This window comes from Triticum aestivum, chromosome 5B (assembly GCF_018294505.1).
Source record: "Triticum aestivum cultivar Chinese Spring chromosome 5B, IWGSC CS RefSeq v2.1, whole genome shotgun sequence".
In the NCBI taxonomy this organism is placed as follows: Eukaryota; Viridiplantae; Streptophyta; class Magnoliopsida; order Poales; family Poaceae; genus Triticum; species Triticum aestivum.
Genome location: NC_057807.1, coordinates 592,783,683 through 592,797,826, shown reverse-complemented (window position 1 = coordinate 592,797,826; position 14,144 = coordinate 592,783,683). Strand labels below are relative to the sequence as shown.

The 14,144-nt window shown below is 39.5% G+C and overlaps 1 protein-coding gene across 1 annotated transcript; it reads left to right on the top strand.

Annotated features, from left to right (window-relative positions):
- The first annotated feature begins 6,002 nt into the window (after window positions 1–6,002).
- Window positions 6,003–10,925, top strand: LOC123113487 (probable CoA ligase CCL6). Its single transcript, XM_044534726.1, has 19 exons — window positions 6,003–6,302; window positions 6,458–6,521; window positions 6,614–6,703; window positions 6,808–6,864; window positions 6,962–7,010; window positions 7,256–7,332; window positions 7,612–7,651; window positions 7,730–7,824; window positions 7,901–8,065; window positions 8,361–8,471; window positions 8,556–8,643; window positions 8,731–8,797; window positions 8,960–9,035; window positions 9,124–9,241; window positions 9,474–9,719; window positions 9,815–9,954; window positions 10,061–10,243; window positions 10,346–10,465; window positions 10,543–10,925. The coding sequence occupies exons 1-19, from the start codon at window positions 6,151–6,153 to the stop codon at window positions 10,591–10,593; spliced, it is 1,989 nt and encodes a 662-aa protein (XP_044390661.1). The 5' UTR covers window positions 6,003–6,150; the 3' UTR covers window positions 10,594–10,925.
- The last annotated feature ends 3,219 nt before the right edge of the window (window positions 10,926–14,144 follow it).

Genomic DNA, 14,144 nt, shown 5'->3' with positions numbered 1-14,144 from the left:
CTATATCTCGCCTTCGGGAGCTCCTACTTGGCGCATTCAGCGTTAGGAAAGATTCCTGGCGCCCACGCGCCATCCGTTGTGTGCCGGCCCATTTACATGGCTCACTATTGACTTTCAAGAGAACAAAACAAAAAATGAATTTTTTTGCAAAAAACAAAAATGATAGTGAACTAAAAAGTGTTCAGGGATTTTGAATAAACATTCATCGGTTTGAAAAAAGTTCATCTAATTTGAAAAAAAGATAATCAAAATTGAAAAAAAGTTCATTGATTTGAAAAAATGTTCATCGAATTTGAAAAACATGTCATTGAATTTCAAAAAAAAGCTCATCGATTGGAAAAGGTTCATAAATTTGAGAAAAAAATTCATCGATATCAAGAAAAAATTATGATATTTTAGAAAAAGAGTTCATCAATAAGAAGAAAAAGGAAAAAAGAAAAGAAAGGAAAATATCTAACTAAACGAATCTAGTGGTGTGGCTTTGTGGTTATTATCACTCGCGTCAAGACAGGAGGCTCACGTCCGAAGCAATAAGCGACACTTTTTTTGCGTGATTAAAAACATGAGAAAGAAACGCTATATGGGCCGGGCCAACGCGGGATGCTTCAGGCGCCCGTTTATAAAATACATAGCAACGGGCGCCTTAAGCGCCAAATAGGAATTGACCTCGCCTTCAGTGAGAGGGGAGTAACCCTCGCTAAAGGGGAGACCGAGATGGGCCGACCCAGGGGCACGGTAGGCCACAGCCTCCTTTTTATGCTTTTTTATGTTATGTATTTTCTTTTTTTGCTTTATTTTTTTGCTTTTCTTTATACTTTGAAACATTCTAAATATATATATTATAAAAACACTCTACAGAATACATTTGAAAAATGTTGAAGAAATATTTGAAAAATGTTGCGAAAGTATTTGAAAAATATTAGTCAAAATTCAGAAAAAAGTTGAACGTCTATAGAATTTTTTTTGATCATGTATTAAAAATTGATGATTTTTTTATCATGTCGATAAAAATGTTAATCAAGCATTTAAAAAAAGGTTGAACAAGTATATGAAAAATGATAGGCAAGCATTTGGGAAATGTTAATGGTGTATAGAGAAAATGTCGACCATGTATTAAAAAAATTAATATTGCCTTCGAAAGATCATAATCAATCATTTTTTAAATATTAACTACCTGGTGAAAACTTGTTAATATTGCATTTCAAAAATATTAAAAATGTGTATAGAGAAAATGTTGACCCTGTTAATCAAGCATTTAAAAAATGTTGACAGTGTGTATAGAAAATTTGTTGAGGATGTATTAAAAATGTTAAACTTGTATTTGAAAAGTGTAAACGGTGTATTTGAAAATTTTCCTTGACGTATACGGAAAATGTAGAACAAAAAATAAAAGAAAGAATATATTTTTAAAAAATTGCTAATGTTGTATTTAAAAATGTTAAACAAGCATTTAAAACATTAATCAAGCATTTGAAAAATTGTTGAAAGTGTGTATAGGAAAAATATTGACCATGTATTGAAAAAGGTTAAAGTCATATTACGAAAAATTTAAACATGTATTTGAAATTATTTCTTCATGAATATGGAATATGCAGAATTAAAACAAAAAGAAAAAATGAGAACCAAAAAAGAAAGCAAAGCAAAAAAGGAAACAAAAATAAAACCGAAGAAAGAAATGCAAAAAGAATGAAAGAACAGTAAAAGTAAAAAAAAGAATTACAAAAAATGTTGAAAACCAAGAAGGAAACAAATAATGAAGAAAAAGAAGAAGGAAATGAGTAAGAGAAGAAAAATTGATTAAAAAAATGAAAAAACACAAAGAAAACCAAAAATGAAAACTCAAAAAAACAGAGAAGAAATAAGAAAACAAAACCAAAAAAAATTTGCCTGCGCGAGTCGCTATTTCTTTAAGCAAAAGCTGCTACCGTCTCGCTTAATGCGAGACATAGCACTTGGGAGTGAACAAGGCTCGAGTCCCATTGGGAGAAATCAGTGGTTTAATGGGATCTGCAAAGGAAAAAAAAAGTCCCTAAGGTGCTTGCAAGTGGCTATCTGGGAGTTTTTTCTTTTTACGTAGATTTGTTTTCTCAAAATGTTTTATCTTTTAAACTGTCATCATCGGATTCCTCGTGTCAAGATCTTTGAAATTAGATCTCATATTAATAGGTTTCGACAAACTTTTTTCCGTAAATCACCCAAAAAAAACCATGAAAGAAAACCGTAGCCAAAAACATAAATGTTTTCTTTACTTTTTCTCCTTCCAAGAGACACATCAAATCCGTACCTCTCACGAAAGCAAAAAAAACATGCATTTTTCACTTTTCGAGAGGCACAATTGTGCCTCTCATGGAAGCAAATATGTGCCTTCACGAGAAAACAAATATGTGCTTCTCGTCGAAGCAAAAATATATGCGTTTTTGCGAACCAACATGTGGTTGGATGATTAGGAGGACAGTGGTATCCACAACCCACCAGGGTTCTAGTCCTAAACTTAACATCTATGCCGACTTCGTCTATCTCAAGATGATATGCGGCTCAGTCTTTTTGAGGTGCTCATAGGGGTAGTGTGTGCAGTCATATGGATGAGTGTATGTGCGTTTGTACGACTGCCTGCATCTGTGCTGTGTTAAAGAACATTTTTTTCCAAAAGATATAGTTGTGCTTCTCGCAAAAGCAAATTTGTGCCTGAAAGAAAAAAACACGTTTTTTGTGAGAGGCACAACTATGCCGCTCGCGGAAGAAACAAAACTCATTTTTTTGCTTTTCTCCCAAATCTCATGAAAATCAGAAGGCCGGAAACTCCCCCAAAACCCCATCTAAATCATGAAAATGCGTATAAAAATAAAAAGAATTCGAGGGAGCGCCCAGCAAGGGACACTTGGCGGCGGCTGAGAACGCGCCAAGTGGCACGATCTCAACCCATCCAAAGTAACCCTTGAGGAGCTCCTGCAAGGGGTACCCCTTGGTTAGTTGCTCTCCCCATGGGGCAGTTCCATGATGTGCCAGACGCGCCCAACCTCGATCGGTCAGTTATGTCTCGCAGTACCAATTTCTAATAGGAATTGAACGACTACGGGCCGACCCTTTAGTTCGTTCGCCCGTTGCCTTCGCTCGCCGCGTTCGGTCATTGCATTCAGTCTGTTTTCTTTCTTTGGTTTTCTTTATTGCGTCACTGGTTCTTTAGTTTTTTTCTTTGTTATATGTTTTCGGTTTTACCGCAAAAGAAAAATATGTTTTCGGTTTTCTTTGTTTTTCAATGATTTTCTTTGCTTTTTCTTTTTCTTCTTTATAATTTCCTTTTCTTTCTTTTCTTTGGAATTTTCAAGTTTCTTTGATTTCTTCGCTTTTCTTTTTGTTTCTTTTTCATTTTTCTGTTTTTCCAATACATTTCTTTTTTTTCATATACATTGTACACTATTTTTATAAAAGTAAATATTTGTCATATAAGTTTAACATTTTCAAATACATATTCAATATATTAGAAAATGTTTTCAATATATTTTTCAAATACATGTTGAAACATATTTTTAATGGTGAAACATTTTTTTGAACTATGGAATCATTTATGTACATTATACAAGCGCTTTTTGAGCGACATGGACACATATTTGAAACACATGAAGATTTTTTTTTAAATATGACGTACATTGTTTTTGAAATATGTGACATTGTTTAATTGTCACAAACTTTTTTCATACATATGATATACACAATTAACATTTTGTAACAACCGAAGAAAAACGTTGTAACAACCGGTGGCACATAGCATCGCAACAGGTGGCACATACTCATTTAAGGGACAAGGTTGGAACAAGCTTTTTAGGACGGAGGGAGTAGCATGGCTCAACCGGTGGCCAGGAGCTGGGAGATGGCATCACGTTGGACGACGCTGTCGATGTCGCTTTGTGCGAAAAGTGTTGATTTCTGGAAAAATTACTGGCTGCATACGTGAGGGCTCCTTGTAATTTATATTAACTGTTGGTGACTTTTTTTTTTGCGAAAACTTGTATTACTCGAATTCAAGTGTTACAATCACGACGTATGATGTCAATGACTTCCTCTGGAGTCTGGACCATCCAAACCACACATCTGTTCGAATTTGTGATTGTTGGCGACTTTTCTTACAGGAGTATTATTGAGATGCCAGAAAAGTCGCACAGGTGATATGTATACTACAAGAGTAATTGAGATGGCAGCTATATAATTAAGAAAGCAGCAACATCACTGTATTAATTGTCTGCCAATGGATCAAGATGCCTGGAGGCTTTAAAAATGGACGTGTGATTGCTGCCCAAAGTTGTTGAGCCTCGGATCTGCATTTTCCACTGCTGGCATGCAACGCCTTCAATTGCCGCCGCATCTCGTCCATGTCGTGCCGCAGCGTCCTAGTCCGTGTACGCCTATCACTCCACAACCCCGGATCTGATAACAACTTGGCCATTTGAGGATTGCTCATTTAGTTTTGCTTTCAAGATAGTACAAATGGTGTTGCTATCCGGAGTGCAAGTAAATAGGAGTAAAAAACATATTCAGATTTAGTGCTTGAAAATTATTTTGCTACCGATTTTTTGTCATATCTTATCACTTGTTTAGGCCACCATATTCTTTGTCTTCTTTTCCCCCGATAAACGACGCTATTTATTGAGCATTAAGGGAATACAAACACGCATTCGGTTTCTGCATGACTAGGATGCACATAAACACAATCAATACCGACACAAACACAAAAAAATCATGCTATCAAAGAGCAAGAAACAAACAAGACCGGAGCTACGTCTAGGTGAAAAACAAAACCATAACGACCGGCAAAATGCAACAACAACCATTGGTGCCAACCATATCATGACACCATAATGAGCGCGAGTAAGGTTCTTCAAAAACAACGTCTCAGTGTATGAAACAATGCATGGATGTCACGGTCGCCAGATCCAATTATTGAAGGCCAGATCCCGAGCTTTCACCATGAAGGTCAGGTTCAAACTCCAAGCAAAACCTTTGACAAGGTAATGATGCAAAGTGCCGCCTTACCAAGTATGATCAACTAAAGGTCGGACCTGGGATTTTCAGCACCAAGTTCAAGACAGGGTACTCGAGAAGCACGACCAAATCAAACTCCTCATGTGCCGCCGCCTCCACTTTTCACGATCTCATCAGCTAGATGCATGCATGACCATGACGTGAGATTCCACACAAGTGATGGCCATGCCCGCATAAGCAGGCAATCAAGGCGCGACAAGAGCTGCCCGCCACTCAAACCGTCGAATGATGAAATATCCTTTGACGAGGGAAAATGTCACTAGCATTGCCGATTTATGTAATTCTAGACACTCCAACCTACAAATGGAAAACTATTATCTCAAAATATACATCAACCAAAGCACTGATGCCATAGAAACATCAAACATGTGATGCAATTAAAAGTAATGTAGTTCAAACGTGGCACAGAAGAAAGTGTAGTAACATGTGATGCAGTTGAAACACACGATGCAATTAAAAAACTCCATTTAAAAAAATGTGTAGTTAAAACATGTGAGGGAGTTGATAAAATGAAGTTACCGCCGAGACGGAGGTATAGAGGCGGCAACAAGTTTTGCTCACGGCACGCCGCCGGTGGATATAGGAGGAAGAAGACTTCGGCTCCCTCAAAAATCTGAATGTATTTTTTAGTTTTGGCAAGCGTGTTTTTTAAGGGTTTGTACTACTTAATATATGGCCTTTGGCCTTTTTGTACAAAAAAAAACATCGCAAAGCGATTGAAGAAGAGAAATAAAATTGTAAAACGGTACTCCCTCAGTCTAAAAAAGTTTATCCCTCGAATAGATGTCTAACACCAAGTTTGGGACAACCTTGAGACAAACTGTTTTGGACCGAGTGAGTAATATTGAGTGACGTCTTCGAATCATCCCTAATTTATTTGCAACGGCAGCCAACCCACACGTAGACACGCACCAACAGCACCAGAATAGGAACACAAGCTTTAAATTGCCCACCAACCTTCGCCACCACCATTAACTGCCACACATCTGAGCACCAAGCCCTCACTGACTGACTCAAGCTACAAGCTCAGCAAGCTCAAGGAGAAAACATATCTGCATCTGACGGCACCAAGCCCCGTCCGGCCGTCCATTGCTAGCTGGAGAGGAAGGTTCGATGGAGAAGACGGTGTACACCGTGAAGGTGGGCGAGGCGACGCCGGCCGCCGGAGGCAGGCCGGCAGCCGGGCCGGTCTACCGGAGCATCTACGCCAATGACGGCCTCATGCGGCTTCCGCAGGAAATCCATTCCCCATGGGACTTCTTCAGGTTCGTTCATGGGTCCTGGCAGCATGCTGATTTCCTTACACTCCATTCCTAAGCATTCTGTCATACTAAGTTTCAGTGATCCGAGCGCTGAAGGTGTTGAGGTTTCAGAGAATTTTGTTCATTTTTTTCCTTTCTGTTTCCGTACGTTCCTGCAGTGGGGCAGTCAAGAAGTATCCCAAGAACAGAATGCTCGGCCGGCGCCAGGTTTCTGAGGGCAAGGTAAAGCAGAGCAATTCAGTATAATGGGCAAAATGGTAATTAAAAAAGGGATTTTGATTTGGGAGGATGCAAAATTTTGGTGTGAAATTCAGGCTGGTGACTATGTATGGCAAACGTATGAACAAGTGTACCAGAAGGTCATCCAGATTGGAGCAGCTATCAGAGGCTTCGGGGTTAAGCCGGTGAGTCAAGAATGTTGCTCTGTCTTTAAACGCCGAAAAATTCCTTTTGATCATGCAAAATCTATAGCAGAATGTTTGTTAGACATTGTTGATTGTGTTGGTAGGGGGCTCACTGTGCCATATATGGATCCAACTGCCCAGAATGGGTCATGGCCATGCAGGTGAGAATTCATGATATTCATTCATTTTAACAAGGCTTCAGGAACATTCTGTAAACTGATGTGAGATTTCATTTTGATTGTATTGTTTCTTCTGCAGGCTTGCAACAGCCAAGGAATTTGTTATGTACCACTGTATGACACCCTCGGTACGTTCACGATTCTTGCTCACACACACTAAGACACAAACCTCTATGTGAATGCACAAGGGTTCATGTCTTCATGAAGAGCACTTTTTATTTGGGAGAATAATTTGTCAAATATCAGTATAATATCTTTTTTCCAAACAATGATAATTTACATTAGTCCATGAATGGAAGTCTGGATTCTTAACCATGTTTTGCTTTGCACCTTGCAATGTTTCATTGACTGGATAAGTTGCAACGCAATGCAGGACAAAATGCAGTTGAATTTATCTTGGACCATGCTGAGATCTCCATAGCCTTTATGCAGGAGAGCAAGATAAAATCAGTAAGCAAAACCATATATCTTTAACTACTATGAGCATTACCTTAACTATACAAAACATTGTTGTCTTCTGCGTGGCGTCATATATATTAGCTTGTCTCCATTAAATGCTACTGTGCATATGTTTCTATAGAGTTGATTAATAGGAACTGAGATACAATAAAAGCTAGCCCTGAAGCTGCAGAAATCAATGTTACTAAGCTTGAGATTGGTTGCGAAGATCACAGTTACACATCATTCTTTCCGACACATCTAACTAGTCCCTGAACTGCAATTTTTCAGATTGTCGCCGTACTCCCAAAGTGTACAGCCCACATCAAAGGTTAGCTATCTGGGGTCCGGACATCAACTATTCCCATTTTTCTGTGATTAATTTCTTACTTTATGTGTGCAACGTCAGCCATTGTTAGTTTTGGAGATGTGACAATTGAGCTTAAAAGGGAAGTTGAACAATTAGGAGTATCTTGCTTTTCCTGGGAAGAATTTTCTACAATGGTTAGTGTGAATTCCTATTAAACTACTCCATTACAAGATTGTAAATGGTCTGACCCATAAAATGCTCTTTTAACAGGGAGAAGAAACTAAAGAACTTCCTAAGAAACAAAAGGACGACATTAGTACAATCATGTATACCAGTGGAACAACAGGGGAGCCAAAGGGTGTGATAATCACGAACAGGGCTATCGTAGCTGGGGTTACCACCACAGAGCACCTCCTCCAATTGACAGATAAAGTGGTAAACCTTTATTTATATGCGTCAAAACTAGAATTTCAGTGGGGCTTTTCTCTGTACAGGTCTCCCTTTTTCTTTTCGGAAAAGGTTTAAACAAAAGAATGGCAATCGAGCGTGAATGTGTTCTTATTTTTAAATAGTTCGTAAGTTGTTTTTTTCACAAAAAACATTTTAATCAAAAAATAGTGAAAAAGTGGTCATGGTTTGTTCATCGATGATTTAGAGCTTTGTTTTCCTGTCATGTCAACCTGATAAATATTACTGTTTAATGATAACCTAAATCAAAATATGTTTGCAGGTGGACGAATATGATTCATACTTTTCCTATCTTCCATTAGCTCACATTTTCGATCAAGTAATCGGAAATTACTGCATCTCCAAAGGGGCTTCCATTGGATTCTGGCAAGGGGTATGGAGCTATATCTTGCAAGCAAAAAAACTTATGTCGCTTTTCTGTGACTTCCTCATCTAAGAGGTAAAACTTTCTTAATAGGACATTAGGTACCTGATGGAGGATGTGCAACTGATGAAACCAACAATATTCTGTGGTGTTCCTCGCGTTTATGATCGTATATACACAGGTATTATGCAAACCTCCATTATTGTTTTTCCAAAATTCCCACCGCATTTTGTGCTCCATCATAATTGAGGAATCTTATGAACTGAAGGTATCAACCAAAAAATTCAGTCTGGAGGGCTGATAGCCAAGCACCTTTTTCAGTATGCTTACAACTAGTAAGTATTTTCAACAAGATTAAATAAACACCTACTATTTAATCTCTTTTTCAGTATGCTTACAACTCGTAAGTATTTCAACAAGGTTAAATTAGCATCTAATTTTTACTCCCTTTTCATGTTTTGAGTTTAAACATAATTAACCCATCAAATTGTCATCAGCAAACTTGGCAACTTAATGAACGGATTCAAACAGCATGAAGCATCGCCATTTTTTGACAAAATAGTCTTCAGCAAAGTACGTAAAATATTTGAAGTCCCCATGTTTCTTTATTTTTACTCCATTGGTATATATATTTAAGATTCTTTTATCATTGATGTTACAGATAAAGGAAGGGCTTGGAGGCCGCATACGCCTCATGCTATCCGGCGCGGCGCCTTTGCCAAGACACATTGAAGAGTTCATGCGAGTTACCAGCTGCAGTGTCCTTGCACAAGGATATGGTGAGACTATTAGAATTCTTATGACAACTGTGCTCATCATAACCATACTGGCAAGTTTGTCCTTGGTTCTTTGGTCATGACTTGGTTCAGCATTTAACTAGTTATGGACTACGATCATGTGAAATGAATGTCAGTAAACTTATCTTAAATTATTTACTACTAGTATCCTAGCAGTCTAGTTACTTTTGATGCCGAGGAATGATAAACTGTTAACCGTGCGATTGGTATGCAGGGCTCACTGAGAGCTGTTCGGGATGCTTTACGTCGATCGCCAACGTTATCTCGATGATTGGGACGGTTGGCCCTCCCGTGACGGCGGTCGAGGCACGGTTGGAGTCCGTTCCTGAAATGGGCTACGACGCGCTCTCCAGTGCGCCGCGAGGCGAGATCTGCTTGAGGGGACACACCTTGTTCTCCGGGTACTACAAGCGCCCTGACCTCACAGAGGAAGTGTACTCAGACGGGTGGTTCCATACAGGTGCAGCCCCTTCTCTTCCATTCCTAAGCGTAGCATACAACACATGAATGAACATATGGTCCCTAACAAAATTTGCAACCAATTTATGTACTAAGGCGATATCGGGGAGTGGCAACCAGATGGCACGATGAAGATCATCGACAGAAAGAAGAACATCTTCAAGCTGTCCCAGGGGGAGTATGTGGCAGTGGAGGTCCTGGAAAGCGCATACACGCAGTCTCAACTCGTTGCGTCGGTACGATAAGCAAAAACAGAATGAATAAATAAATAAAATTACAGTGCGTCAGATTCATGGTTTTGTTCAGATGTAACTGACCAAGAGTCTCTCCTGTTTGAACAAGGTTTGGGTCTACGGGAACAGCTTCGAGTCCTTCCTTGTTGCTGTGGTCGTCCCTGAGAAGCAAGCCATTGAGGACTGGGCTGCACTTAACGGCAAGTCTGGTGACTACGCTGAGTTGTGCAGTGATCCCAAGGCGAGGAGGTACATCCAGGATGAGCTGAATCAAACCGGGAAGAAACTCGGGGTACGTCGTCGTCGATACACGAATAAATTTAGCAAGCTATGATATGTATCTGTGCCCATTTTGTATTCCATCATAAGCTACGATCTCGTGCCATGCATGCAGTTGAGAGGATTTGAGATGCTGAGGGCCGTTCACCTGGAGCCTGTGCCATTCAGCATCGACAAGGACCTGATCACCCCAACTTTCAAGCTCAAGAGGCCCCAGCTGCTCAAATATTACAAGGTTAGAGAGAACAAACTTGATCATGCTCGTTGCAGTTAGTGGTTTTTGCTCACAAGAGGAACAAAATTATGCCGCAGGATCGCGTTGATCAGCTGTATAAGGATGCCAAGATGGGAGCTGCACAATGAAAAATGATGGTTAAACATCAGCAAGCGGATATGAGCTTTCTGAATGTTTCCTCAAGAGTCAAAACTAGCAACGGTAAGTAAGTTGGCTACGGCTCGAGGCGGTGACATTCTGTACCACTACTACTGCGTTCAAGACCCGGATCCAGCATAGATCTGCATTCAAAAGATACATGTCAAAATAAAATGTATTTGCACATAATGTGCTACTTTTTTTTTCTCGAGAGAACATATTGTGCTAGTTAGAGCCGGTAAAATTATCTTAGCTTGTAATCCTTACTACAAACAAGATTAATGGATAACTTGATATTAAACCACTACAAAGTTGCCGGTTTTGAGAGATGACATTACTATTCTCAGATTTCGAAATATATGTAGAAATATGGTCACGTAGTATAAAAGTACCGTTCACAAAATGTATGTGACATTGGAAGACATATTCGCGAGTTTAAAGAAAATGTTTGTGTCATTTAAAAAGATATACAATGTAAAGAAAACCGGGTAGTTAAAAAATGTTTCATGCCAATAAAAATTGTTCAACGTGTATCTGAAAAATGTTTAACACGTAAAAAATGTTCAAAATAAGCACTTAAAAATATACATCATGTATTTTAAAAATGACCTGTATAAAAAAGTTCAACATGTATACTAAAAATGTACAATATGTATTGAAAAAATTAGAAATGTGTTGAACAAATGGAAAACAAAGAAAACCATAGAAGAAAACAGGTGAAGAAATAAGAGGAAAAATTTGAGCCAGAGGAGCTACAGTATTGGGACCTCCCACTCCCTCATGCCAGGAGGCGTGAGTTAGGTTTCGCAATGGGCGAGAAAAGGCCCGACGTCATTTTTTTTTCAAAAAGGAGAAGTATAGCTTTTGCAATGTGGAAGATAACCGTGTGTTTTTCCGTGAAACTAAAATAACGTCAGTTATTTCCGAATAGAGGAGTATTTCTTACATATATCTAGACCCCTGTTCAAGAATTCATCCGATTAACCAGTTAACTTGCCGATTAATCCCTACTCGTAGGGTCACCGAGTAGCCTATAAACCGATAAATCGTCCGATTAATTGATTAAATGGCCGATTAACTTGCCGATTAGCTGATTAATCCCCTACTCACCAGCCAACCGAGCAGCTACCAGTTAACGATTTCCTCAATAATGATCTACACCAACACTAACTGAATACTCTTGACAAAAAACTTACTAAATACAAATACAAAGAATAATATATTTCATAAGAAAACACTATGATTAATGATTCCATATTTCATAAGTCAAGATTGCATGAAATGTGTATTCGAGTCATAGGAGCTGCCGGCAATCATGCATTGGTAAACGTAATTTCTACAACAACAACAAAGCCTTTAGTCCCAAACAAGTTAGGGTAGGCTAGGGATGAAATCCATAAGATCTCGCAACCAACTCATGATTCTGGCAAATGGATAGCAAGTTTCCACGCACCTCTATCCATGGCTAGTTCTCTGGTGATACTACAGTTCTTCAAATCTCTCTTTACAGACTCCTTCCATATCAAGTTCGGTCTACTCCGACCTCTCTTAACATTATAAGCATGCTTTAGTCGTCTGCTATGCACTGGTGCCTCTGGAGGTCTACGTTGAATATATCCAAACCATCTCAGACGATGTTGGACAAACTTCACTCCAATCGGTGTTACCCCAACTCTATATCGTATATCATCATTCCGGACTCGGTCCTTCCTTGTGTGGCTACACATCCATCACAACATGCGCATCTCCGCCACAACTAACTGTTGAACATGTCGCATTTTAGTCGGCCAACACTCAACGCCATACAACATTGCGGGTCGAACCGCCGTCCTATAGAATTTGCCTTTTAGCTTTTGCGGCACTCTCTTGTCACAAACAATGCCAGAAGCTTGGCGCTACTTCATCCACCTAGTTTTGATTCGATGATTCACATCTTGATCAATATCCCCATCCTTATACAACATTGACCTCAAATTTCGAAACGTGTCCTTTTGAGGCATCACTTGCCCATCAAGGCTAATCTTCGTCTCCTCCTCCTCCTCGTGCCTAGTAGTACTGAAACCGTGCCTCATGTACTCGTCTTTAGTTTTACTATAAGTCTAAAACCTTTGGGTTCCAAGGTTTGCCTTCATAGCTCTAACTTCCTATTGACCCCCATCCGACTATCATCGACTAGCATCACATCATCCACAAAGAGCATACACCATGGGTCCATGAAATATCTCCTTGTATATCCCTTGTGACCTCATCCATCACCAGAGCAAAAAGATAAGGACTCAAAGCTGACCCCTGGTACAGTCCAATTTTAATTGGGAAGTGATGTCTACTACACAACCTTCTTCTTGTAGACGTTGTTGGGCCTCCAAGTGCAGAGGTTTGTAGGACAGTAGCAAATTTCCCTCAAGTGGACGACCTAAGGTTTATCAATCCGTAGGAGGCGTAGGATGAAGATGGTCTCTCTCAAGCAACCCTGCAACCAAATAATAAAGAGTCTCTTGTGTCCCCAACACACCCAATACAATGGTAAATTGTATAGGTGCACTAGTTTGGCGAAGAGATGGTGATACAAGTGCAATATGGATGGTAGATACAAGTTTTTGTAATCTGAAAATATAAAAACAGCACGGTGACTAACGATAAAAGTGAGCGTAAACGGTATTGCAATGATAGGAAACAAGGCCTAGGGTTCATACTTTCACTAGTGCAAGTTCTCTCAACAATAATAACATAGATAGATCATATAACAATCCCTCAACATGCAACAAAGAGTCACTCCAAAGCCACTAATAGCGGAGAACAAACGAAGAGATTATGGTAGGGTACGAAACCACCTCAAAGTTATCCTTTCTGTTCTATCTATTCAAGAGTCCGTAGTAAAATAACATGAAGCTATTCCTTCCGCTCGATCTATCATAGAGTTCATACTAGAATAACACCTTAAGACACAAAATCAACCAAAACCCTAATGTCACCTAGATACTCCGTTGTCACCTCAAGTATCCGTGGGCATGATTATACAATATGCATCACACAATCTCAGATTCATCTATTCAACCAACACAAAGTACTTCAAAGAGTGCCCCAAAGTTTCTACCGAAGAGTTGAGACGAAAACGTGTGCCAACCCCTATGCATAGGTTCATGGGCGGAACCCGCAAGTTGATCACCAAAACATACATCAAGTGGATCACGTGATATCCCATTGTCACCACAGATAAGCACGGCAAGACATACATCAAGTGTTCTCAAATCCTTAAAGACTCAATCCGATAAGATAACTTCAAAGGGAAAACTCAATCCATTACAAGAGAGTAGAGGGAGAGAAACATCATAAGATCCAACTATAATAGCAAAGCTCGCGATACATCAAGATCGTGCGAAGTCAAGAACACGAGAGAGAGAGAGAGATCAAACACATAGCTACTGGTACATACCCTCTGCCCCGAGGGTGAACTACTCCCTCCTCGTCATGAAGAGCGCCGGGATGATGAAGATGGCCACCGGTGAGGGATCCCCCACTCCGGCAGGGTGTCAGAATGGGC

Coding starts and splice junctions, on each gene's coding strand:
- LOC123113487 (XM_044534726.1), top strand. CDS start 6,151: ATGGAGAAGACGGTGTACACCGTGAAGGTGGGCGAGGCGACGCCGGCC. Junction 7,652..7,729: donor GTGTACAGCCCACATCAAAG/GTTAGCTATCTG, acceptor GTGCAACGTCAG/CCATTGTTAGTTTTGGAGAT. Junction 9,242..9,473: donor TGTCCTTGCACAAGGATATG/GTGAGACTATTA, acceptor ATTGGTATGCAG/GGCTCACTGAGAGCTGTTCG.